Here is a 27,884-nt window from a genome sequence, read left to right on the forward strand (position 1 = left end):
ACAGCCCTTAAAACTAAGCAAACTGCAATTGAGCTGTTACAGAAATGAAGATATTTTCTAGGAATGGTCATAATTCTTTATATCTACAGTGTTTTTGTGGTGTTTTTTTGACTTCTTAATATTGTTTTTAAGGGAGATTGTCGGATGGCTTGATCTGAAGTGTTTCTTTTCTGTGTGGATATTAAATGACGGATGTTTAAAAGGTTTGCTCATGCTACGAAGGACTGGCTTTTGTCTGAACTCTGCTGTTAGCATGTCCTTCCTTAACAGGTAAGAAAACAAAGTGGCGATTTCAAATGACTTACATTAAGTGATGGATATTGACATGCACAAACTCTAGACAGTCAAAGCACTGTTTTAATGGTAAGTGTTTTAATAGTGTGTGTGTGTGTGTGTGTGTCTATAATGCGCTGAGATCATTTCCAGGCACTTCACTCATCTCGGCTCTTCTGAGGGCACGGTCAATAAAAACCGAGCCTAGGTTTCTCTCATCTCTTAGCCGACTGACCTGTATTTTCTACACAATTGGCAGCGATAACAAACACTTAACACTTCACCTTCACCCAGACACCAATGATAACAATTTAAAGGGGTCGTATTCTACATTTTTACATAAAAGAGCAGCAGATTTTCTTCAAATGTGAGTCAGTGTTCATAGAGATTAATTTATGATGTATATAAAAAACAAAAGTGGCATCGGTTGCCGTTGAGTTTTGTGGTACGTATGTGTACATAAATATATATTTAGGACCTAACTATCAAATATACCAACAACTTCAGTGTTCAGCCCCTTCATTAGTTTAAGGCATGTTCCATTTCGTTGGACAGATTGTACTTTTTGCCTCTATTGTGTTCTGTGTGTTGTCGTTTAAGGGCTCGTGGCCAAAATCCCTATCAAATTTACGTCATGGAGCCCAGCGTAAATGGAAATCTGTTTCATCCAGCACTCAGAAATCCATCCTGGTTGTATGATTTGTAAGGCATCTCGGGTGAATCCTCATGATGAGTCTGATCCAGATCTGCAGTGCTGTAAGGATGCCGTGGAGCGTTTGCCAAGTCGTGAGGGAGCAGAATGAAATCGCACCCTGTGTCTTTCTCCCATGCTTTTTCTCATCAGTTTTTTTCATACATTTTTTCCTGGTGAAGCAGTTACATGGTGTTCTCCTATGTTAGCAAAAAGACTATTTTTACTTGCTTGTGTTTGTTTTCTGTCACTGCTTTTCGATGAAAATGTTTTTTCCTTGTTCTGCAGCAGTTCTGCCAAGCATGCTTTGCATTCCTTTCAAGCTTGAACTCAGGTTGATGAGCCCCAGTCCGTTTGTTTTGAGATCTGAGCATATATCGAAGATTGTGATTAGTGTGTGTGTGATCAGTGTGTGTGTGTGTGTGGCACTCCCACTCTTCAGAGATTCACAGATGATGTCACTCTGAAGAGCCTCAGGTCCTTGTAATTATCGTCAGTGTCCCACTTATGGCTCAGGAGTGCGTGTGTTTTAGAAACTGCTGAATGACATGGATGGCTTTGAATTAGACATGTTTTATTCCCTCTTTACAAAAGAGACAGAGAGGGAGGATTATAAGAGGAGAGGAAGTGAAAAATACAGAGGCAGGCGAGGAGGGCTGTGTGTGTATGTGTGTGTGGGTGTGCATGTGAAAGTGTCTGACATAAACGTTTGATCATCTCTTGGTGCTTGCTCCTGCTCCTCATAAAAAAATAGTGAGCTGCAAAAAAGAGACAGATATTCTTCTGCTGGGTTAAAAGTTTTGCATTAAATTTTTATGTCTTGTCTCTGGTCATGTTTAACCGCTGTTTTTCTAGCTCAGAGCTGGGTAGTAACGTATTACATGTAATCTGGATTGTGTAATCAGATTCCAAAAATCAAGTACTTGTAATTAGAGTAAACTACTTTTTAAAATACTCGTAATCAGACTACAGTTACTTTTTTATGGATTACATGATTACATATTATTTACACAATGGCAGTAAGTTGTTCACAATTCATTGATTCTCCTAATTTTTCATTTTTTTAACGTTTATAATTTTTTCATAATAAACCTGCTGCTTATATACATTTGTGATTCTTCGAGTTTTTCCGGCAGTGAGGGGGAAATATATATGAAATATAGATGAATATATATGAAATAATAATAATAATAATAATAATATATATGAAATATAGATGAAATATTTGATGTAACAGTGATATTGCTGTGAATTTCATGTTTTTCAATATTTGTTTTTGTAATTTGCTGTTTTCTAAATTTACTTAATTTTAAGTAAATCTGTTTTAAAATCATAAGATGTGATTTTGTTTTATTCAGTGTTACTATCAGCAAACACTAACAGGTACATTAGTGTTAGTATTTTGAAGTATTAACTGTCCATACATTGCACTTTAAAAAGAATCTGTTGAGGCTCTTGTTGGTGAATAGAATATATTTTTTGGAATATATTTTTTCTTTGTATCTGTCAAAATACTACAAGATTATCCTACAATATATGTGTCATCAAATAAGGGTTAGCACAAAAGTAATCTAGATGTAATCCAAAAGTAGTCAGATTACGTTACCAAAAATGTGTAATCTAAGAGATTATATTACTGATTACAAATTTTGTCATGTAATTTGTAATCAGTAACTGATTACAATTCATAAGTAATCTACCCAGCTCTGTTCATGCTCTACATGACGTACTTATAAAATATATATATATATATATATATATATATATACCTTTTGTCTATTTGCTCATTTATATTTTACTCATCTGTCATCTGTCACAATAATGTCTCTGAGTTAACTTCTTTTTTTTCCCAATTATTTATTGATTAATTAATTCATTTTATTTTTTATAAAATATTGATATTTGTGCTTAATTGCAATTTATTGACTTAATTAATCTGGATATTATGTAATTAATTAATTTTTAAAAAATGAATTGATTGACAACCTTAATTCAAAAACAACTTTATTGAAAGTGAGATTGAAAATGGATAAAGTCTCGAAATGTGCTGTTCTTTTGTCTTTGTTTCGGACAATCGATTTATCGATTTAATGTGTTAATTTAATATAATTAATTAATTAAAATGGCAACAAAATATTGTACCACTTTCTTTAAATTATCCTTATTTTTTTATTTATTTGCAAATATTGATATGTGTGATTAATTAATTGCATAATATGCAGACTTAGTGCAATTAATTTAAACATTTTAATTAACGATTGACAAACATAATTCAAAAACAGCTTTATTAAAAGTGAAATTGAAAAAGGTTAGAAATAAGCTGTTCTCTTGTCCGGATTTGGGAAGTGACACTGTCCCACCCACTTATACATCAGATTTTAAGAGGCCAAATTCATATCAATTCTCTTTTCTTTTCTGAAGTCCAATTATATAATTTTAGTCAAGGGCTTTTGCACCAAGAACATTTATAATTAGTTTTGAAAGAGTAATTAGTTTTCCACCTTTTCTCTGAGATTAAGGGTACATTTACATGACAACGATGTACTAAAAACGGAAACGTTTTTTTTTTTTTTTTTTGTACAGATGACAAAGTTATCAAAACATTCCCTGTTCACACGGATCCGGGAAAATGACTAAAAACGCTGTATTACGCATACCAGACAAGTAGTTGGTGATGTCCCTTTGTAAAGAAAGACTACTTGCCTGCACATACACATTCTTTTAGAGAGCACTCACGCCAAACTTGCATGCCTATCCACCTTATTTTTACAGTTTACTGCATTTCGATATCCCCTATTGGGGCTAATAAAGTGGAAGTTTCCTATTTAAATTGGAAGAGTTAAACAGGCTGTTTTTCCTATTATACCTTTTTTATGTAAATTACTTCTGTTGTGATTGGCTAATCTCTTTGCATATTAAAGAGATTAAAGATTAACATCACCCACACTACGACACTCATTATAAGGTTGATATGTAAACATGCTGATCATATGTTAATTCTCATACATCATGTTGAATTCTGAACAACACATTTTTGCTGCTTTTCTCAGCTTTTTTTTCCCCGCTTAATAATCACAACAACACAAACAAAGGCTTATTTAGATGTTTCAGTAGCTGTATTCAGACATCTGCCTTCATCTTGCCTTACATTCCCCTGAAATTCCTGCTGTATCTGGGATACATGGTGCACACGCTCAGCCCTGAAGGCCCCATTCGCTCAGCTGTGCTAAATGTTTGCTATTTGTTGGGGACAATTGGTTGGGTTTAAAGTTTAATCCACTGTCCTGAATGGAAGCCCGATATGTGCAGACTTGATGTGTTTTAAATGGGTGCAGAAACACATTGTTTCTCTGGCACTGCGTTTGCTTAGCAGCGCTGGCTCGATATGCTAAAAAAGTCCATGGGGTGGAAGCTGTGCTGGGATTCAGATGCGAGAGGGGGAGAGAAGAAGAAAGAGACTGTTTATATGAAAGATTGCTCATATTTCTAAGAATAACGGCACAGAATCAGTGCATATAGCTTCAGGTGGATTCATCATGTTCTTCTTTGATCATTTCCTGCTGATGGGTGATCTGATGCTGCCTTCTAGTCATCCTTGAGGAAGATCCTGAGATTTGGTCGGAAATAAAACAGACGGGTTAGGATGTTTAATACTTCTTGCATGGTTTTTCATTCCCTTTCAAAACACAGGAAGTTTTTTTTTGTGCTAGTATAACAAAAAGCAAAAGATTAGGTGTTATAAGCTGCTGGATTTCAGATAAGTCGCTGCTACACAAACTGGTTAATTAGGTAGAATTTCTGTTTTGTTAACAGTTTTTGTAGGTACATTCTTCCGTGGACAGAACAGCATACTAAAGTACTCTGACAGTGTTTCCAACACTACTATTTACCGGCACTGCAACACTTCTACTGAATCTACAGTGCGAAACAGACCAAATTATTGAGTGAATAGGCCTAAATCTTTTAATGAGCTGGTCCTCTTTAGTGAAACAGACACAACACAACCAGTGATGTTTGATTTCACAACAAATGACTCGTGTGAACCGGTTCTTTTTAGTGAATCAGACACATACAGGATAACAAGGGTAGTCCAATTTCTAAATAAATGACTCTTATGAGCCAGATCTTTTTAGTGAATCAAACATATGCAGCGCAGTGTACTCTGATTCCCAAACAAATGACTCTTATGAGCAGGAACTTTTGAGTGAATCAAACACATACTGGTCAACCAGTGTGATCTGGTTAGAGAATCACTGACTCTTATGAGTCTGTTATTTATAGTGAATCAAACACATACTGTACAGGTCAACCAGTGTAGTCCGATTTCCGAATAAATGACTCTTATGAGCCAGATCTTTTTAGTGAATCAAACGCATGCAGTGCAACCAGTGTACTCTGATTCCTGAACAAATGACTCTTATACGCAGGAACTTTTGAGTGAATCAAACACATACTGGTCAACCAGTGTGATCTGGTTAGAGAATCACTGACTCTTATGAGTCTGTTCTTTATAGTGAATCAAACACATACTGTAGAGGTCAACCAGTGCAGTCTAATTTCCAAATAAATGACTCTTATGAGTCAGATCTTTTTAGTGAATCAAACACATGCTGTGCAACCACTGTACTCTCATTCCTTAACAAATGACTCTTATGAGCAGGAACTTTCGAGCGAATCAAACACACACAGGTCAACCAGTGTGATCTGGTTAGAGAATCACTGACTCTTATGAGTCTGTTCTTTTTAGTGAATCAAACACATACTGTACAGTGTAGTTCGATTTCCAAATAAATTACTCTTATAAGCTGGATCTTTTGTGTGGATCCAATCCACACAGCACAGCCAGTGTAGTCCAATTAGAGAATGAATGACTCTTATGAGCTGGTTCTTTTTAGTGAATCAAACATATAGCTTGCAACTGTGAGACTTAAATCAAAGTGACTGACTTGTTGTTCCTTTGACAAGGTTTAGTTAACATTATACACATTATACATTTTGTAAGTACTATTTAAATAGTACTGTTTGTTCAGTATTGTTGTTTAAAGTATAATTACTGAAATTATGCCTCCTCTAAAACACTGTGAAAAGTCATTTAAAAAGTCTGTAAAAACATTTCTGCAAAAATAGTTTTACATTTTGTTTTTTATTGAAATAATATCATCATTTGGTAATGGAATTGCATTTCTTTTCTTTTTTTTCCTTTAAATATTTATGCCTTTCATGTACTAAAAGAATTGTTAATGGATTCATTAAGGAACCAGAGCTGTTAAATTCTTTACTATTTCCATCCCTAATCATAAGAAACATGTTTATTTCCTGATGCCAGCTTCAAGCTTTAGATGTGTGTGCTACTTTCAAGCCCTGATTTTCGAACGTTTAACCCCAGTTACATAAATTGCGCACCTGACAGAAAGCGCCAAGAAAATATAGGTCATTCATCAGGGCTGGAGGCTTCAAAGATACAAAGAAATCACTGCAGCAGGTGAACATCTCCTTAGATGGTGAGAAAGTGCTGTCTGAAACCTCACCAGCAGCACAGGGATCATGACATGCTCACAGAGCTGTGAAATAGAGTCGAGGAACACAGAGGAAACGTCAAGCACTGACAAGAAGAGCATCATGTATATCCAGTGAGTCCTTCTCTGAGGGTTTGTTGAAGGTCTGTTAAACAGATGATGCTCAGTTATCTGCTATGGCAGAGAGGGGAAACTGTCAGAGGAAGTGCATGTCCATTAATGAAAGATTAGCATATTTTAATAGGATTATGCTACATGAAGCACTAAAGTCCTGCTGTTAGAGCCCCCTGGTGGATGGTTTTCATATCACATGGAGAGAAGACTTTTGCCTATAGCATCTTTCTTGGTCTTGCCCATGTTATTCTTTGCTGTATTTATTTTGCTAATCATTTCAAAGTTTTGACTAATATTATTTACTATATTTCTATCATGCTTTTAAATATCACTTTTTACCGTAACATCGTGTCCCTCTCAGGCTTTAGCTCACTCTCTCTCTCACCTGCAGACAGATGGAGAACCTCACAACAAACTGAGCTAAAGATATTTTCATTTATTTATGACTCACAGGGCGTGTGTGTGAGCAGGTGTGTGTGTTTGAAACCTTAATGTTGGTTACAGCACTGTCAGCAGAGTCCTCTGATCTGCCGTGCTTGGATTTTAAACAAAATCTGTTGAAATCATTAGCTAGGCTTTAAGTATGTACGGATGCTGACCGCATTATCTAGCATGTGTTAGCTGTACACTGGTAGCTTGCTATTTTAGCAATTCAGAAAATGTGAATAATACATTGATACAAGTATGATACATGATATTTATCAACCAACATCCTGTCAGAAATGGTTAATATTTACTTTACATACAGTTTCAGTGCTTATGCTCACCAAAGCTGCATTTATTTGATCCAAAATACAATAAAAATGGTAATATTGTGAAATATTATTGCAATTTAGAATAACAGTTTTCTATTTTAATATATTTGGACAAAGTATTTTATTCCTGTGATGGTGAAGCATCATTATTCCAGTCTTCAGTGTCACATGATCCTTCAGAAATCATTCTAATATGCTGATTTGTGCTCAAGAATTATTATTAAAGTTGAAAACAGTTGTGCTGCTTAATATTTTTGTGGAAACAATGAAACTTTATCCGATCTCTTTGATGAATTTTTTAATGAAACATTAATGTCTTTATTGTCACTTTTGATCAATTAATGCATCCTTGAGGAATACATTTTTACTGACCCCAAATGTTTGAACAGTAGTGTATTTAATTCATCATGCTTTGTTTTATTTTTACTTTTATACTTAATTTTAATTCAGAATTCATTACTCAGCAGCTCATGTGTGCCATCTACTCATGTGATATCTGTAAGACATCCCTTTTTTCCTTCATTGTTTACTTAAGTTTGTTGTAAACAGATTAACTCATTCATGAAGTGTTTCGACTTGCTAAACTGATCATAGATAACGATAGTCTAACTTCAGTATCTGTCTGTGTCTCTCTTAGAAAGCGTACTGTGGCCACTGCAGCGAGAGGATATGGGGACTGGGGCGTCAGGGCTACAAGTGTATCAACTGCAAGCTACTGGTCCATAAACGCTGTCACAAGCTCGTCTCACTGACCTGTCAAAGGCATATGGTGAGTCTTTTAGTCAGATCTAAAAATATTCATCATCTGTATGTTGTCACTGAGAGTCATAAAGAAGCATAAAGTGAAAATTTGACTTGCAAAATATAAAACCATAAATCAGTTTTCTTGTATTTGTCATTTCATTTAAATAAGCACATCCTCAGCTGTTGAAAACCTCATTACTTTTTAATTTAAATGTTTTTTTTTTCTTCGACCTTTTGAAACTATTTGCCTCTCTTCTCACTTCTCAAGAGTGTTGTTGGATTTTTCAACAGTGTTTCAAAGATAGCCCTTGTGGAATTTGTCAGATGATAACACTGTCTTGTCAGTATTGAATTGACCCAATTCTGTGCTTAGACAGAATTTCGAAATCATAGACTGAAAACTGTAACATTAAACGTCTTCACAACACCACCTTCTGTAAGAAACTCCAGTTTTTCAGTGAAAACTGTAACATTAAGATTAACTGTAACAGAAATTCAGTGTGAAATTCAACAATGTACTTTTGATTTATTTACATGACAGAAGACATCAGACTTCAGATTTTCTACGTCAGATTTTCTTTGAACAGAACCCAAAACTGATGAGTTTTTGATTTCATGTTAGGATAAGTGAAAATCTGATTTGGAGCTTCAAAGATGAGAGGAAAAAAAGATATTTGAAAAATACCTTGCCTGTATCATCTGTTTTTCTCTGCAGGATCCAGTCATGCCATCACAGGAGCCGTTGGTAGATGATGATAAAAGTGGAGAGGAAGTGGAGCTCCCCCCTGAGGACCCTGAGGAAACAGACGCAAGTAGGTCTCCATCTCCGCTGCATGCATGTGTAAATGCTGTTTTTGTGTGGGTATTGGGGTCATTCTGTCCTCTATCTGTCAGAGGGCACTGCTGACTGTGGTAGGATACTGTAGTACATCAGGTGTGAGTAATGTCACATTGACCTAGTTGAGAGAGAGAGAGAGAGAGAGAGAGAGACATGCTTATCCCTCTGAGACAGTCCAGTCTGTGGCTCCCCCTGCTGGAATATTATAGCGTTACACATTAAACATTTCTCTTAGTGAAAGGAAATTGTTCTTTTGAATCGGTTATTTTTAATGATTCATTTAAAGTGCCCCTATTATGCAATTTGAAAGCTTCCTAATTTTGTTTTGGAAGACTTCTACAATAGGTTTACATTCATCCAAGGTCAAAAACACTTTAATTTTCTCGTAATATGCATTTCACATCACCTCATTTCTTAATCTGAAAACGGTTTATTCGAAGTTTCAAGGGATAGTTCACCCAAAAATGAAAATTTTGTCATCATTTACTCACCCTCAAGTTGTTCCAAACCTGTATAAATTTCTTTGTTCTGCTGTACACAAAGGAAGATATTTGGAAGAATGTTTGTAACCAAGCATATCTCGTCCCCCATTGACTACCATAGTATTTTTTCCCCCTGGGTGAACTATCCCTTTCAGTCTCTCTAAACTCCTCCTTACTGCGAGCCTACTCTGATCAGACGGCCCTGTCTGTTATGATTGGTCTACCTCTTACAGTGCGTGTCAGAAACGAAACGTCTGTTTCCATTTCAATTCCGGTGTGAGTCCTCATCCTTTTTAAGTGCATGCAAAGTGTATTCGCAGTTCAGAAAAAAAAGCATCTTTTCGACATGTCGACAACACAAACCAAATTCTTTCAGGCTTCAGCTACAACTGCAGTGTTTGACGGCAGGCCAAAGTAGACGTCATTCGCTGGCAGCCAATGAAGACCACAGGCTGGCATTATGCAAATTTGTTACATAGGTATGAAGTGAGACAGGGATAGAGTGATGGAACTATGACGCATTTTTGTAGGCCAAAACCCAGAAGCAAGTTAGCATTTTAGCACTTCTGGTTCCATCGTCCCAAAGTCAATGGGTTTTTTGAACGGGTTTTTGGCTAAATGGCTTAAATAAGGTCCGTGGTTAACACAAGCTCAAGATACTTTCATGTTTTATTCTACAACATAAAATACATCAGTATTAACCGACACGTGATTTTTTTTAAGGTGTTACATTACATGTCTTGAAAATGATGGTTGCTCACAAGTGGTTAAATCAGACTATAGAGGCTGTCAGTGACATTAAACATCATCAAGCCAAACAAGGTAAGCTTAGTCCGCTTTTACAGCCTCGTTGTGCTTATAATTGCGAGCTTACGAACTATTCTAATTCAGTCTTTCAGGGAAATGTTTTTTGATAAAGACTGAAAGAGTTGTGGGAAGCTTAGGTGGTGATGCTGAAATTGTGCGACCGTGGTGTAGTACTTATAGTCTACCTTTATCTTTTTACTTTTGGCAACTGCATTTAGGCTTCAGAATTCATAAAAGTTGTGTTCATCTGTGAAAATTATCTTGATGGACAAAACGTGTAAGTATCATAAACTGATTACAGAGCTTATTTTTTGTGATAATCCAAAAGCCTATGGAAAAATCCTATTGGGTTTGTGTCGAGGGAACCAGCGTGATGCTAACTGCCGATTTGCCTACAAAGCGACGTCATCACCACTCTATTGCTGACTCGTTTCGGCAGTTCAGAATAGATTTTTTTTTTTGTAGAAGACAATAACTTTATCTGCCGTGCACTTTGATCTTTAAAACTTTGCAGACATTTTACATTCACAAGCAGCTACTATGTTACACACTACAATAAAAGGTAAGATTCAAAAAAGCATAATAGGGGCACTTTAAACTAATTTCAAAACTTTTGGAAGTCGTTCGACTGTAACGGAGAACTTTGTTTGGGGGTTAAACTGTGAGGTACAGTAGGCTACATTTTAGAACAAAAAACATTTGATTTATTTAATCTAATTGAAAACATACAATGCATTTAATGTAAAATGTCTTTTGAGAACTAATTGATGAATCTTTTTATTTTTGTTTTTGCTGTAACTATAAAATGAACTGTCTGCATGAACCAATTCACTACAGTGAGAATGAGTAGACTTCCCAATCCAATTGCTGTGAAATTTAAAGGGAAAAATGTAATTTTTCCTATCATCTCCTAATATATAGATTCATATATTAATAATAATAATAATAATAATAATAATGATTGCTGATAACCATTATTATTTCTGAGTGATGCATCAAACTAATGAATGATTATTTTTTTACTATTGCATTGAAATGAACCGTCTGAATGGACTAGTTAATCTACCCAGTCCAACTACTGTGAAACTTAAATGGGAAAATTTTTTAATGTTAAAATGATCCCTTTCTGAATGTATGTTAATAATAATAGTAATAATTATTGTTGTTGTTATAATTATTGCTGATAATTATTTTAATTGTAATCTTTTTTTCTGAGTGATGCAGCAAAATGATTGATTCTTTTTTCATCATCATGAACCAATTCACTATAATGAATCAGACTTGCTAATCCAACTGCTGTGAACATGTTTATCTTTCTCCTAGCCTCTCTCCAAATATATAGATTAATATATTCATAATATATCTCTCAGTTTCAATTTAAAGTGCTTTATTGGCTTGACTAATAATATATACAATATTTGAAAAAGAAAGATAACAGAACAGAAATGTAAAGTGAAAGGACAAGAACATAATAAGAAAGACTCTCCCTCTTTCTCTGTCTCTCAGTTCCAGTCCCTTTCTTAGCACACAACCGGAAAGTGGAGAAAGCTGAAGATGACGCAGAGGTAAGATGCAAAGCATAACCGATTGTCCCAAATTTCCACAAGGTCTTATTCACTAAATAATCATATACAAATGCTTTTACTCACATTCTTCATACCTATATATTTTGTACAGGAAGTCAGGAATGCATGTAACATAAAACCTCACTGTATTTCTGCAGCATTTTTGAGTTTGTTCAAGAGAAATGTTATAATAGTTTTGCACAAAAAGTTTCTGCTGTGTGTGCACAGGATCTGAAGGCGGTGGTGGACGGGATCGAAGGGATTCAGATCTCTCAGTGTCTTGGCCTGGGGGACTTTGACCTGATCCGGGTCATCGGGAGGGGCAGTTATGCTAAAGTGCTGCTGGTCCGACTCAAGAAGAACGAACAGATTTACGCCATGAAGGTGGTGAAGAAAGAGCTGGTCCATGATGATGAGGTAACAGACTGTTGTCTTGGTGATGATACGTGAGGGTGGGGCTGCTTCAGTTTTATCATGGTGTCTCTGTGTGTTTGTTGCACCTCACAGATCTATGAAAATGCAGGAAGTTGTATAGTTTGGACATGTGATTGCAATTGACACCAGTAGGTGGTGCTGTGGGATTGTGCTCATTTTAATTGCTAAATCCTCCATCACTAGCTTGCAGTTCATCTTCAGGGGTTTTCATAAGTTCATTCATACAAAAGATAAAGGCACTTCCCATTTTTCTTGTGTCCACATAACATTTTCAGGAGCCAAATAAAGCTCATAATTGAGCATGGCATTAATATATATATATATATATATATATATATATGCAAACTTCTGCAAACAATAATAGAAATAAATGAATAATTACTATTTTGGAAAGATAGCTAATTAATAGATGAAATGAATAGTACTTTTTAATTGTCATAAGAGTAAGAATACTCACTTTGTCACAACACAATTTTTTGCATTTTGTTTTAAAAGTAGCCCGCCCACATTTAATTTTCAGAGAAAAGATATTGCTTTTTTTATTTATTTAAAAATGAGTCTTCATGTATTTCTAAACCCACTGTAAATGTTTCTCTTTGTGAGGTTTGGTTAGTGGTGGCTGAAATGCATCTTTAAGCACAACTGCCAGCCTGCATGGAGAGACTCCAGAGACACCGGCAGGTTCAAATACCTGTTTGCTGCTCAACACTGGCTTTTTTTATAGCTGCCCTTTTAATACAATTATTTTTTTTGACAGGAACTTTCCTTAATAAGCCTTTATCTGACCGAGTTCTGCTGTGCTCTAAATCACTCACAAATCTTATGATAATTCGATAATCTCCATTCAGTTTTCACACAGTATTAGTTGTTTTCATGCCTTTTGCACAACATTGCACCATTTCATGCTTTTCATCTTCAGAAAGATCTTTCTTCCTCCCCATATTGCATGAGAACTGTGACTTCCTTAATAATGTGGAACAACCTCTAAGTAGGGTTTCCATAGACCTGGCAAACTATTTTGTCTGAGATTGATACCAGTTATCTAAAAAGACATGGATAAATAAACAAACAAACACTTTCTTAGAAAAAACTAAAATCTGAATGTTTGTTGTACTGAAATCCTACTGATATGTCACTTGCATAATACTTTAAAACACAGTGTATATAGGTTTTATATAGTTATTGTAATGTAGTAATAAATGTAATTTATTTATTTACACTATCGTTCAAAGGTTTGGGGTCAGTATGATTTTTTTTTTTTTTAAAGACATTTAAAAAAAAACCTTTACATTTGAAATAAACTGTGTGTTTTTTTAAACTGTTTTCAACATTGATAATAATAAGAAATGTTTCTTAAGCAGCAAATCAGCATATTAGAATGATTTCTGAGGATCATGTGACTGAAGACACATGATCCTCACTGAAGACTGAAGAATTCAGCTTTGCATCACAGGAACAAATTACTTTTTAAGATACACTCTATTGCCAAAAGTTTTGGGACACCTGCCTTTACGTGCACATGAACTTTAATGACATCCCATTCTTAATCCGGGTTTAATATGAAGTTGGCCCACCCTTTGCAGCTATAACAGCCTCAACTCCACATGGCTTTCCACAAGGTTTAGGGAGTAGGTGTTTATGGGAATTTTTGACCATTCTTCTAGAAGGGCATTTGTGAATTCAGGCAGTGATGTTGGCGAGAAGGCCTGGCTCGCATTCTCTGCTCTAATTCATCCCAAAGGTGTTCTGTCGGGTTGAGGTCAGGACTCTGTGCAGGCCAGTCAAGTTCCTCCACACCAAACTCGCTCATCCATGTCTTTATGGACTTTGCACTGGTGCGCTGTCATGTTGGAACAGGAAGGGGCCATCCCCAAACTGTTCCCACAAAGTTGGGAGCATGAAATTGTCCAAAATGTCTTGGTACGCTGAAGCATTAAGAGTTCCTTTCACTGGAACTAAGGGGCAAAGCCCAACCCCTGATAAACAACCCCACACCATAACCCCCCCTCCACCAAACATTACACTTGGCACAATGCAGTCAGACAAGTACCGTTCTCCTGGCAACCTCCAAACCCAGACTCGTCCATCAGATTGCCAGACAGAGAAGCGTGATTCGTCACTCCAGAGAACACGTCTCCACTGCTCTAGAGTCCAGTGGCAGCGTACTTTACACCACTGCATCCGACGCTTTGCATTGCACTTGGTGATGTAAGGCTTGGATGCAGCTGCTCAGCCATGGAAACCCATTTCATGAAGCTCTCTACGCACTGTTCTTGAGCTAATCTGAAGACCACACGAAGTTTGGAGGTCTGTAGCTATTGACTCTGCAGAAAGTTGGCAACTTCTGCACACTGTGCGCCTCAGCATGCGCTGACCCCACTCTGTGATCTTACGTGGCCTACCACTTCGTGGCTGAGTTGATTTTATACACCTGTGGCCATGGAAGTGATTGGAACACCTGAATTCAAAGATTTGGAGGGGTGTCCCAGTACTTTTAGCAATATAGTGTATATTAAACAAAAATGTTTAATATATTGATAAAATAAATGCAGCCATAGTGAACATAAGAGACTTATTTCAAAAACATTAAAAAATCTTACAGACCCCACACTTTTGAATATTAGTGTGTTTATTTATTTCATGAATATAGCCTTTGAATGCAGTGGAATTTGAATTTATGCTAAAAAGCACAAATACAACATTGAGAGACATTATTGTTTTTTGGTTGCATCAATTAAGCAAAATCAAAGAGAAACTGTGTTTCTGTGCACTATAGCATTAGCGATATCTTTATTTCTCTCCCTGTTACGAAACCTGGTATGTGTGAATGGACATCAAACAGAAAGACAAACCGAACTGTACAGCTATTAATCGCAATGTAAACTCTGTACAGTCAAAGCTATTGTGTCTTTGTAAACTTGGCACACTGAGGAACATAAAGCCATATGGCTGTCAGCTAATGCACATGAATGAAGTTCACGAAGAGCAGAGGTCTTTCCAGAATGACAGAGACATGCAGTTGAACTCTGAATATGCACAAACAATATAATGGCTTCCTGGAAGGCAGGCGTTCCTTCAAGGAATGTTCTCCATCTCTTACTGTACTGTACATGTGCGTTCTGTGTAGACTATGTATGTTGTGCAATCACCATTCACACTTTAAGGTTAATGAGGCAATTTAATGATGCATTCAGTTTGGAATTTATACAACAAATTGCAGTTTGACATGCTGTACTTAAGCAATAAGGTATATGAGATGCCGTGCTATATTGTGAATATAGTCACATAGAGTGTTGTTCATCCACTGATCTCTGCTGGTTCCAGAAAATGTCTTGAATTCAGTTTTATCAAACTTAATTTATTAAAAAACAAACAAGCAAGCCCAGCCAGGTGAGAAAAAGTAATGCAAAAGTAATGTAACACATTACTTTCTATAAAAAGTAACTAAGTAACGCAATTAGTTACTTTTTTCAGGAAGTAACTCAATATTGTAACTTCATAATAGGTTTTTTCTCTATGGATAGGCCTACTGTGCAGTGATATATAATACACCATAGCTATTGGTCAACATGTGTTTTGCATCATAGCTATAGTGTTTCTTTTAGTTTGACTGAAATGCTGTATTGAGCCGTCAGCATCTAGGACTGGAACTATCCATTTTATTTCATTATTTTAGACAACATTTTTCAAATCTTGTCTGATTATCATATATGCATTTATGCACCTCATATGAATTGAGAGGGAGATTTGTGCATGAATAAACTGCAGACTAATAAAGTGGTTAAAAATTAAAAATGCTGAAAAACTTTAAAGAAATGCTGACTAGTCACAGTACCTAAAATATACACTTTCCTATAATATATTCATATTAATTTTAGCTTAAAATCCTGATGATGGAAAAACATTAGTGAATGAATTAAAGCCGATGTTATTTGTCGATTACAATAAGGTTTATTATAGTTAACAATTAAAAAAAAAAACGTAAAAATGTTAATTTATTAAAGTAAATGTTAACTGAAATAAAATATGTGTATAAGTATAAAAAACTTGTCTAAAACTAGTAAAATTACTGAAACTAAAATGTAAATAAATAATGATAAAAAAAACTATATAGACATATCAAAAAACTGATAAAACATACAACAATATATGTGGGTGTGTGTGTGTATGTATGTATATATATATATATATATATATATATATCATCTGTTTCTCTTCATGTCTTTATGCTGAGACTGCTTTCCTGTAATCTGCTTTCCACTCGTCCAGGAAATTAAATTGCTCTGGTTTTGGAAATCAGACTGTGTGTGTGTGGATCATGTTTTGCCTACATCCTGGGGCCAGAAGTCCCATGAGGAATATGTCTTGATAAACATGCTAATTAAAATCTAAAAATCCATACAAGTTTCTGTTAGTGTTAAGTTTAAGGTCAGGGGATAGAATACATCATTAGCTTGGTTTAAAAACAATATTCGCCAATGAAAACGTCCAGACATGATAGAAAAACAAAGTGTTTGTTTGGGCTGAGATCTCTCATTTCACCCTTAGCCTCTCAAAAGATGTTCATTGTCATTTTTCAACTTTAGTTGTTGAGTAACAGACGTTCTCTTGAGTTCTTTGAGCACTTTTTACAAGTGTTGCTTAATGTTAAAGTGTCGACACAACAAAAATACTTGACTTTATCAACACATCACTGAGCCGTGTCTTCACACCCAGAGACATTCTCAATACAGATGTTTTGTAACATCCTGTCTGGACTGTTCTGTGAAATGAAAGTGTAAGCATGTTTCTAACAGGAAAAAAAAAAAAGAGTGTTAGGTGTACATTTGAAAGATACTGTACAATATATACCTTTATTGACTGATCTTGTGATTTATTTACATGTCTGTTTCTCTTTTCTCTGTTGTCTTTCCTTTCTGCGCTTTTTAAAGAAGAAGAGAAAGGTGCTTTTCTTCTTTTAAATCTGAGATTTGCCTCCCCAAAGTGACAGCATGCAATAGTGCCAAGTGTTTTCCGCTGTTAAACGATCAATAGATGAGGTTTTTCTCAGAAAACACAGGCTTGTTTTTTTCTTTATCCTGCAATATTCCCCCAGTAGAGGCGGTGAAACATCATGTCCTCTCCTCTAGTTCTTAGAAAGCAGTGAACCAGATTCCTGTCATGATCATTTGCAGTTCATTATTCATGATAAGTCAAATGTCTCTCTCTTTCTCTCTCTCTCTCTTTTTTTCTGGTGTAGGACATTGACTGGGTCCAGACAGAGAAACACGTGTTTGAACAAGCATCGACCAATCCATTCTTAGTGGGACTTCACTCTTGCTTTCAGACAGAAAGCCGGTGAGAGGAGAATGTATTTCATTCAGCAAAGCTTTTTGTAATAGCACAATTAAAATAAGAAACCTTCGCCACAAGAAAACAACCATAAAATGTGAAACGAATCACAAAGGACATTTTTGTTAAACATTGTTTGAGATTGACAACCGTGTTTTTTCACAGATTTGATCTTCAAATTACACATAAAACTGCAGGTATGAGTGGATCAAATAATGTCTGTGTAACAGGAAACCAAAGTCAATGGTAATAGCCATGTTTACAGCCTGTAACCATAGCAACAGATAATGATAGTAAATATTGTGTTTTTTTCTTCTGAGCTATTTTAGGCGTTTTGGAACAAACCTGCATTCTCTCTGAAATGCCCCCAAAATCTCTTCTTTCTTCCACCGAAACTCTTTAACAGGAGTTTTTTTCTAGCTGTACATCTGCACAATATCACTATTTAGTGCTATTTTTCATAACTTGAGAGGTTAACAGTACTAACAATATTGAAAAATGACTCTCAAAAGACAACTAGTAGTGTAACTCGTCTGTAGAAAATTTAAGGGAGATACTTTGAGTTATAGAACATGGTTGTCAATCTCTTTCATGACCAAATGTAGTGTGAACATATAGCCAGTATATCTGTCACATACAGCACATCTGAAATAAAAACTAAAAAGAAATGATGAATGTCTCCTGCTCTCCGTTCAGGCTGTTTCTAGTGATTGAGTATGTGAATGGAGGAGATCTCATGTTCCATATGCAGAGGCAGCGGAAGCTTCCAGAGGAACATGCCAGGTATGTGCAATTAAAATAGAGATTGATTGATTGATTGATTTGATATTTTTAATACAATAGGTGTATTGACGGACGGACGGATGGATGGATGGATGGATTGATGGGTGGATGGATGGATGGATGGATGGATGGATGGATGGGTGGATGGATGGATGGATAAATGAAAATGGGTGGATGGATGGATGAATGGATGAGTGGGTGGCTGGGTGGATGGGTGGCTGGGTGGGTGGGTGGATGGATGGAAGGATGGGTGGGTGGGTCTATGGACAGACGGACGGACGGATGGATGGATTGATGGGTGGATGGATGGATGGGTGGGTGGATGGATGGATGAATGGATGAGTGGGTGGATGGATGAATGAAAATGGGTGGATGGATGGATGGGTGTATGGACGGATGGACGGATGGATGGATGGATTGATGGGTGGATGAATGAATGGATGAATGGATGAGTGGGTGGCTGGGTGGATAGATGGATAGATGGGTGGGTGGATGGATGGATAGGTGGATGGATGTGTGGGTGGGTGGATGGATGGGTGGATGGGTGGACGGATGGATGGATGGATGGATGGATGGGTGGGTGGATGGATGGATGGATGGATGGATGTAGGAGAAAAGGAACAAAGAGTTCAGATGAAGTAGTTCACTAGATGAAAAATTCTCAACGGGTGGGTTGCTAGCCAAAAAATGGGTTGCAGGTCTGTTCTGAATGAGTTGCAGACCACAGCAACTATAAATAAAAAAATACGAACCATTAAAATAGCTGATTTCTCTGGATTTAAACATTGTTGGAAACTTTTGGGATAATGTAAGTACACCAGTCAAAATATATAACATTGTTCTAGTGGTTTTTGGATATTTTAATCCAAAAATCTTACATATTATGCCTTTAAGCTCACGGCATTCACTCTGGCACCATCGCAGATATCAGACTTCAAAAACATGACTCATCTGTATAGTTTTATTAACTTGAAATTGTCCGTCCTAATGTTTAAACCTAAGCCACGCCCTTGGTTTGAATGCAGATCTCACACACTTCTGTTAGGCTATTTCTGTTAGATTATGACTCCTCCTCAGTGAATCCTGTTACAGCGACTGATCAGAGCACTGCAGTAATGCCCCTTTCACACGTCTGATAAACTGAGATCAAACACAGGCTAATTAGTCGAGTCAAGCGCACCCCGACCGGTCCTATCAGTATGCGTCCTGCACACCACACATATGCAAATCCACATGCTAATTACGGGTAATGAGCCTAAATATTCATGAGTTGCTCCTAAAGGTCTCACGAGCCCTTGCTGAGCGCCGACATGAAGCAAACGATGCAGAGTGCCAGACGTGAAACCTGATCGGAAATGTCACCGCTCGTTTTTTCTACTTTGAACACCTTTCTTTTTCTTTTTGTTTTTTCTAACTTTAGACAGGCAGATGCTGAGATGGTTAGAAGCACAGCTCCCGCTTGGGAAAATCTAAAAAATGTATCTAATATTCTGTGTTGATTTCACATATATATTGACTACATAGTTTATCGACAGTTTATTTTTTCCTTGTTTGCGACATTGTGCCGGGTAGCCCACTGTGAAATTTCATTGGTCAACAACACCAATCCTCTTAACTAAACATTAAAGTTTATAAAACTGTCCCACTGTTTTTTTTGTCAAAAATGTATATGTTTATTCAGCAAGGATGCATTAAATTGATCAAAATTGACAGTAAAGCCTATTATAATGAAATAGTATATACATTCAAATAGAAAACAGTTCTTTTAAATTGTAATAATATTTCACAATTTTACTGTTTTTACTGTATTTTTTATCAAATAAATGCAGTCTTCGATGATTTACATTAACAAATCTTACTGACCCTAAATTTTCGAATGGTTGTGTGTGTGTTAAATGTGGAAATCAACAATTCATCTTCAATTATTCCTCATCTGTATGCTTTAAAAATGACGAGTCTTACCAATGACTTATTTTTTCCTGTTTCCCACAGATTTTATGCTGCTGAAATTTGCATCGCTCTTAATTTTCTGCATGAGAAGGGCATTATTTACCGGGATTTAAAACTGGACAATGTACTATTGGACCAGGATGGCCATATCAAACTTACAGACTATGGCATGTGCAAGGTAGAACCTAATGCTGATCACAAAAGAAGTAGCAATAGTTGTATCTCTCAATAAGTCAAAACATACTGTTAAAACAGGGTAGAACTCATAACAGATTTTTTTAATTGTTTCAGGAGGGAATCAGACCAGGTGACACCACCAGCACTTTCTGTGGGACGCCCAACTACATCGCCCCAGAGATCCTGAGGGGAGAGGATTATGGTAGGTGTGACTACATGAATCCATACACGTCCTCGCTATCAATACTGCACAATTCTAAGTATTATAGTAAAATGTATTTATTTACTGTTATGTGAATCATACTGATAAAGACTGAACTCGCTCTTCTTTCTCTGTATCTCAGGGTTCAGTGTAGACTGGTGGGCCTTGGGTGTGCTCATGTTTGAAATGATGGCAGGCCGATCTCCCTTCGACATCATCACTGACAATCCTGATATGAACACAGAGGAATATCTCTTCCAGGGTGAGTACTTGTGAATTCAACGTTTAGTTCAATTCAGTAGTTCAGCATAAACCATGTATTATGGAAGTTTTATTTACTCTCCAAAGCTAATTTTACTTGCATTTTACAGTGATGCAGCGACTTATATAAATCTGTGGTAACACTTTATTTTAGTGTTCTTGTTACACATGTTACATGTAGTTACTATAGTTATAACTATAAATTATGCATAATTACATGCAACTAACACTAAACCAAACCCTAATCCTAACCCTAACCCTAGAGTGAGTACATGTAGTTAATTATTATTACTCAGTACTTAAGTGTATAATTACACTGTAACACGGACCCCTTAAAATAAAGAGTAAACAAATCTCTTTATCTTTTTCCAAATTTCAGATGGTATGTTTGATTGTAGTAGATGAGTGAAAAGGACACACCTTTGAAGCAGTTTTTAGTCATATTTTTGTCACAAATATCATCAAATGTATTCTAGTCACAGCCAATACAGTCTTATTTTTAATAACATGAGATTTTGGTCTGAGCGCCCACTTAACTACAGTAAATTTTATAATGTGCAAGTTGATGAAAACGCAATGCGATGTACTTACTGCCTCAGATGCGGCTGTTCTAATGATGGACAAAACACATATGTCTGAAATTCACTGGTCAAAAACTCCATTTGAGCTTGATTTTGGTCAAATGTTAATAATATAATGACAGATACAATTGTTTGACCATAAATATAGCCACAGTATCAACTGTAACAAGGCAGTGTTTAATTATTTAAAAAATAGTGTTTTTTTTTTGGTTTTTTTTAATTTCCTGAAAAGTAGGAGATTTTTGGAGATACAAGGTTTCAGCCCGACAGCGATGATATGTTCATATATATTTCTGAGCCCTCCCTGGCATTTGTGTCATTCCTTTATGAGACATTCTTTCATCCCCCCCCTTTCCTCGCCTCCCTTCCATCTCCAGAGCAGAGAGTGTGTGGTCATCTGCTTCCCTGTCTGTTCTCTAGTGCTCCAGCCGTGAGGGCAGCGTGCTTCTGGATCACTCTCGTTCATACAGACACACACAACATGAACCTGGATATCTCTCCACAACCGGAACTCCGTTCCCCCCATCCAAACCTCAGTTCGTCCATATGCTGCAGCGTCGTCCCGGTCCAACCTCCCCCCGGCCCTACACGGCCTCCCCTGCCGGCACTCCGCCGCCCACCCAGGAGCAGGGCAGATGCTGCCACCGCCGAGCCAACACTTTAGCCGCTTTCGGGCCGCCGTCCAAACCGCGTCACAGCAGCAGGGCAGAGCCCCAGCAAGACCTAAATCCCTTTAGCTTTTCATTCGGAAAAGAAAACAAACAGGGGATGTGGCATTCAGAGAGGGGAAAGATAAACGCTCGTCTGCACTCCGTCTTTGAGAGAGAGATGAAATTTAACAGGCTTTACTTCTGGACGGTTGCCCAAGATACGAAACTGTAAAAGAAATCCAAAAAAACGCAGGGATGAGACGTATTAAAAAGACATTTTTTTACTTTTTGTGGGGTGTTTTAAATCCACTTAACACCGCGACAGAATTTTATGAATTTACAGAAATAAACACGGAGCGGGGAAGAATCTTTTGAGTCTTTGATTGAATATCGAAGGGTTTATTCAGGCGTCTGTAGTGTGTGGGTGTATGAGCGAGAGATTTTGTGTGTGTGGGTTAAAGCCTGTCTCTCTCTAACACTGCCGCACAACACGACGGGCATACTCTGCAAGAATGACTCATACTCTTTTATCTTCTGTCTTTCTTTTTCCCCTCTCTCTTTCAGTAATTTTGGAGAAGCCGATACGGATTCCCAGGTCATTGTCTGTTAAGGCTGCGAGTGTGCTGAAAGGTTTTCTGAACAAGGTGAGAACAGAATGTACTTGGTACGTAAACGAACGCTGCAATACAGCTGTCATGTTTTTGCAAAACACAAGGAGACGAGGTTATACAGAACAACAAAAGAAAAGACTGCAGAGTTACAAAGTAAAACAGCCATTCAATAAAATTAAATTATTAGTGCTATTGAATAAACTAGTAGTGCATGTAGCAACACCAAGGTTAAAGGTTTCCCAATACCTTGAATGTGCTGTAAGGTGCTGTGATAAAAAGGACTCTGTAAAAACATTGCAGCATTTCATGAACTCCAAGGTCATGCTTCTATCGAAAGCCAGTGTGATTTCAACTTAATTTCTTAAAAACTGTGTTTACGCACTGAATTTCTACAATAAAATTCTTATACTCCCAACCCTGAAATGACATGCACCAATCAGAGAAGTTTTTGTAGGCTAGTGAAGTTTAGGTAGGTAACATTAGCTATAGCATAACAGAAATAAATTGATATTTGAATTATTGTAATGTAGGGGTGTGATGATATCTCGTGCCACAAGATCTTGCGAGATTAAAATGTGACGAGATTTCTCGACGAGGTGAAAAGCTGTCTCGTGATATTGCCATGACGGGAGTGTGAGGGTGAAATTAGGATAGAATATGCCACTGCTACGTTTACATTATGCCTCCACTGTTGTTTTGCTTTTTATAGAAATAAAAACCATTTAAATCAGTTGGATAACGGTCGCTTCAATCCCATCCAGCTCATCCAACACAAGCTGCAGAATCGTACGTAGTTCAGCAGGAATCAGAGTTCATTGATCACGTGATGAGAGTAAGTGACTGACAAGACTGTGGCAGAGGATTCATTGCACAACAGAGCCTAAGTGTCTGACAAATGTCTGATCTTTAGAAAGCGAAAGTAAAACGCGAGTGCGCATTCAAAGCCGATTTCAATACCCCGCATTTTGAGTATTGTTATTTTACTGCATAAAACTGATAATTTTACTGATAATTCATACTCAGAAAGTAGAACTGAAATGACATTCATTACAAGATGATTAGTTAAAACATTACAAATGCACCTGCAGACTATTTTTCTATAGTCATGTATTTCGTCATTGAGGATTTCTTAAAAATACTGTGTAAAAATCTTGTCTCGTCTCGTTCTCGTTCTCATGAACTCAGTCTCGTGCCTTGTCGTGTCTCGTGAGCTAACTGTCTCATCACACCCCTATTGTAATGTTTTACCTATTCTATTTTATATTTTGGTTAAATAATTCACTAAATATTTTTAGCAAAAATTCTCAGTTGGGTCAGGGGTACGCTTGATTCTTTCTATTCGAGCGAAATTCAAAAGTCCACTACTTCTTAGGTATGTGTATTATATCTTTATTATTATAAATATATATTATATATATATTTTTATTATATTTGTATATAGTTATATAATATAAATAATTTATAATAAAAACTATAAACGACAGTACTGGTATTTTGTAATAAGCAAACCCAGACTGATTCAGTTACATCTTACAAAATTCTTTACATAATGAGTAGTTTCTTCTTTTTCTGCTGAAAACTTGATCACTGTTACGCTCCATTACACAAGAAAAGATGGATGAGAAACAAATAGGTTCTTAGGGAAGAAAAATGCCATAATTCATGAACATTGCACACTGAGGTTTATAAACGAGGGTCTTAACTCTACACAAACATGCACACAGTTTGCCTCTGATAGAACAAATATATGTGCTATAATTAGGAGGGTCATCATCCTCCAGATGAAACTGATCTCTTGAGGGTGCGCACACTTCTTTTCGTGTGCCTGTGTGCGTGCAACTTGATTAAATCTATGAATAATGAAGCGTTTTCCTTTAATCGTCAAGACAAATTGCGTTTATTGAAGCTCTGGGGTTCCTCAAACTCAACAACGGCCTGTAATCAGTGTTATCAGCCCTCTTAGCCACTGCCTGATTCATTGAGATTAAATGAGCGTAGATCAGTGCAGCGAGTCGCTCCAAGACCCCTGAATCCTCATCTAACATCTTGAAGCACAAGATAACGTATGCACTAGTGAATGTGTTTTGGGTTAAACCCACTTTCCTGAAATAAAAGAGTACATGAAATGAAGTTTCATGTTTTTGAAGTTCTCTACACCAGATCTGGCTTTTGTTAGATGTGTTATTAATAGGGTGTGTGTTCTGTTCAGGACCCGAAAGAGAGGCTGGGATGCCAAGTTCAGACCGGATTCACAGACATCAAGGCTCATACGTTCTTCAGAAGCATAGACTGGGACCAGGTAGGCTTTTTGTCACTTTTTATATGGAGACCAAAAAGGCCGACAATATTTAGAGACTTACGTTAGCAATAATGGAAGTTGCTTCGCTGGCTCTGATATTTTTTACCTTTTTTTCCCCCTCAAAATTAGTATCATCAGACATTTTGTCAATCTTTTTAATGGCCTGAAAGTTTTTAAGGGTTGTTTTTCCTATTATTCTTTTTCGGGTATTACCTTTCAAGTAGTGTGTAATATAGCCCTTTGTGAATGAAAAAGGTCTGCAAAATTTTAAAGATCAAAGTGTGCCATAAATGGAGTTATTGTCTCCCTAAAGAACGAACCGATTCTGAACTGCCTGAAACAAATCATACTAGTCTTACTTCCTGCACAAACCTACATAGGTTTGTAACTAATTTGCATAGTGCCAGCCTATGGTCTTCATTGGCTGCCTGTGAACAACATCTACTTTGGCCCGCCCTCAAACACAGCAGTTGTAGCTTAAGCCTGGAAGAGTTTGGTTTGTGTTGACGACATGTCGAAAAGATGTGTTTTATGCACAAATCCACTTGCATGAGGATGAGGACTTGGGCTCAAATTGATACGGTATTGGACCGACGCCATCGTTGCTGTTCATATCACTGTGTATACAAGTGCTGAGGAGCTGAAATTCAGATATGGTAGTAGGCGTTTCTTTTCCGGCACGTGCTGTAATCGGTAGACCAATCACAACAGATTGGGCAATCTGAGCAGAGTAGTCTCTCGGAAAGGAGGCGTTTAGAGAGAATGGATTATTTATTGAACCATTTAGAGAAATGCGGTAATGATGCAGTGTATATTATGAAAAAATGAAAGTGTTTTTTGACTTTGGATGCATGTAAATCTATTGTATGACCTTCAAAACAAAATTAGGAACCTTTAAAATAGCATATAGGGGCACTTTTAAAATAAAAGTTGCAATGGGAGTTATCCAAGAGGATCTGGTTTATAGTACTGACCCAAACCCAGATTGAATCGGCTTCCTAAGAAGTTACAACAACAGTAAAAATACTAGGATTACAGCAACTCTATGAGTTGTTTATGAACTACACTTTAGGAAGAGAGGATGTAGTGTGTGGTCATTGATAGATGGGTGTTATTCTCCGTACGAGCAGCAAAAATGAAAGGGAATATCAAATGCGATTCAGCCTTTTCTGAAGCGGCACAAGGTTTAAGAGAGGGATGTTAATTGGTCTGGTATAAATGATGCACACAATGCTGAAACATGAAAGTCAGTGAGAGAGCATACAATATTCAGGAATTGCAGAGTGTGTGTGTGTGTCTATGTGTGTGTGTGTGTGTGTGTGTAATGAATGAATTAGTATGTGTAAGAGGAAGACTTTGGGTGGAGTACGGAGAGGTAGAGATAGACAGATAGGTAGACAGAGAGATAAAGATAGAAAGATGAAAAGAGTGAGTTGAGTTAATAGATTCATGTTTAAGCTGTATAGTCCCATTCCGAATCTACACCTGTTGAATTCTGAAGAAATTTATTATGATTTCCATAGAATTTACAATCCCTCCCATCATTCACAGAATCATCATGTTGTTAAAAATCAGGTAAATTAGGTAACTAATTATGTAATGTTAGATTTTTAATCGTTCACAGCTTCTTTTTAAGCATTTTATATATATATATATATTTTTTTTTTTTTTTTTGGTCAACATGATATCAAAATTAACCCAGTTTGCTTTCTAAATCCATGTGCATGTTGTTCCAAAGGGAAAAAAAATGCTTGTCTTTGTAATATATATTTGTAATATTACCACCGGGCTCCATTCTGGTCTGCAATACCATTTTTGTCAAGTTCCAGTCAGTTTAAATGGATAAAACCACGTCCCGTCTACATTTTTTATTCAATTGAATATCACGATACACATTACAGAAGTAAAATGGGATCACCATTTCACGTTGATTTTGAATTTGTTCAGGCTGTGAATTAGAGGGATTGTGGGGTTTTGACCCACCTAATTAAGGCTTGAACCCTCCCAAAGGAAGTTGAAACAAATGATGGCAGTTTTAAAGGTATATATATTCTATATATGCTTAAGCTTATAGTATATATGTCTCAACAGGGATTTCAAATGTTTTAAATACCACAAAAGTGGACAAAACAAAAACATTCATCACAGATTATTCATCATTATATATTATATATCACAAATGTGTCTAAAAATGTTTAGTTTTTGTTCAAAAAGTGAGCATGAAATGGAAATTATCTCTATTATTTTTTTAAATGCATGCTATTAATGAACAATTCAACGATTCATCCATGCATATGTCAATTTTTATGTCATTAAATGTCAAAACTCAATCTTCCGGTGTAATTACAGACTCTGGTGAAGTATGCTAGACATCTCCAATAATTTAGTCTGCATAATTGTCCCCGTCCCTTTCTTACACTCCACTGCAAGCTCTCATTCAAATCTGCCTTCAACCAATCAACAACCAATAGATTGAACCAGAAAGATCTGTCGCTACTTCTGCTCGTACATCACGATTTTAAAATAGTTAACATTTGTCTTGTTGTGTATCTTGTGAATTCTACAAATCACCGCAGAGAGTCTGAAAACAGCATACAGATTCAGTCTGGGTCATAAAAACTGCAGAGGCAGCAAATGAGCTTTTTTCCCCCCACTACATCATCTCATACTTGCCTCAGAGACACAGTACTTGCACTGTACATCTTCACATAACTGAGTCCTCAGCCAGGCGTTCAGCTGCGATCTGTCGCGTTTTGTTAGCTGTAATTGCGGTTAGCGTTGGCTGGTCGTGTCCGCCGTGTATTTCCTGATGTGCACTC

At 36.7% G+C, this 27,884-nt stretch overlaps 1 protein-coding gene across 8 annotated transcripts in view; it reads left to right on the plus strand.

Moving 5' to 3' along the window:
* Positions 1 to 27,884, plus strand: part of prkcz (protein kinase C, zeta) — a 114,870-nt gene that overhangs the window by 69,223 nt on the left and 17,763 nt on the right. For 7 of the 8 annotated variants that reach the window (XM_051903621.1, XM_051903620.1, XM_051903626.1 and 4 more), the window contains 11 exons: positions 7,987 to 8,118; positions 8,809 to 8,905; positions 11,727 to 11,785; positions 12,014 to 12,202; positions 17,460 to 17,557; positions 18,248 to 18,334; positions 20,327 to 20,462; positions 20,576 to 20,663; positions 20,806 to 20,925; positions 22,720 to 22,799; positions 24,976 to 25,065. In XM_051903621.1, coding sequence (XP_051759581.1) covers positions 7,987 to 8,118; positions 8,809 to 8,905; positions 11,727 to 11,785; positions 12,014 to 12,202; positions 17,460 to 17,557; positions 18,248 to 18,334; positions 20,327 to 20,462; positions 20,576 to 20,663; positions 20,806 to 20,925; positions 22,720 to 22,799; positions 24,976 to 25,065 — 1,176 coding nt within the window. Of the gene's footprint in view, positions 1 to 35; positions 271 to 7,986; positions 8,119 to 8,808; positions 8,906 to 11,726; positions 11,786 to 12,013; positions 12,203 to 17,459; positions 17,558 to 18,247; positions 18,335 to 20,326; positions 20,463 to 20,575; positions 20,664 to 20,805; positions 20,926 to 22,719; positions 22,800 to 24,975; positions 25,066 to 27,884 lie in introns of those variants that run through there. The other variant, XM_051903628.1, reaches the window with a different exon arrangement.

This window comes from Ctenopharyngodon idella, chromosome 8 (assembly GCF_019924925.1).
Source record: "Ctenopharyngodon idella isolate HZGC_01 chromosome 8, HZGC01, whole genome shotgun sequence".
Lineage (NCBI taxonomy): Eukaryota > Metazoa > Chordata > Actinopteri > Cypriniformes > Xenocyprididae > Ctenopharyngodon > Ctenopharyngodon idella.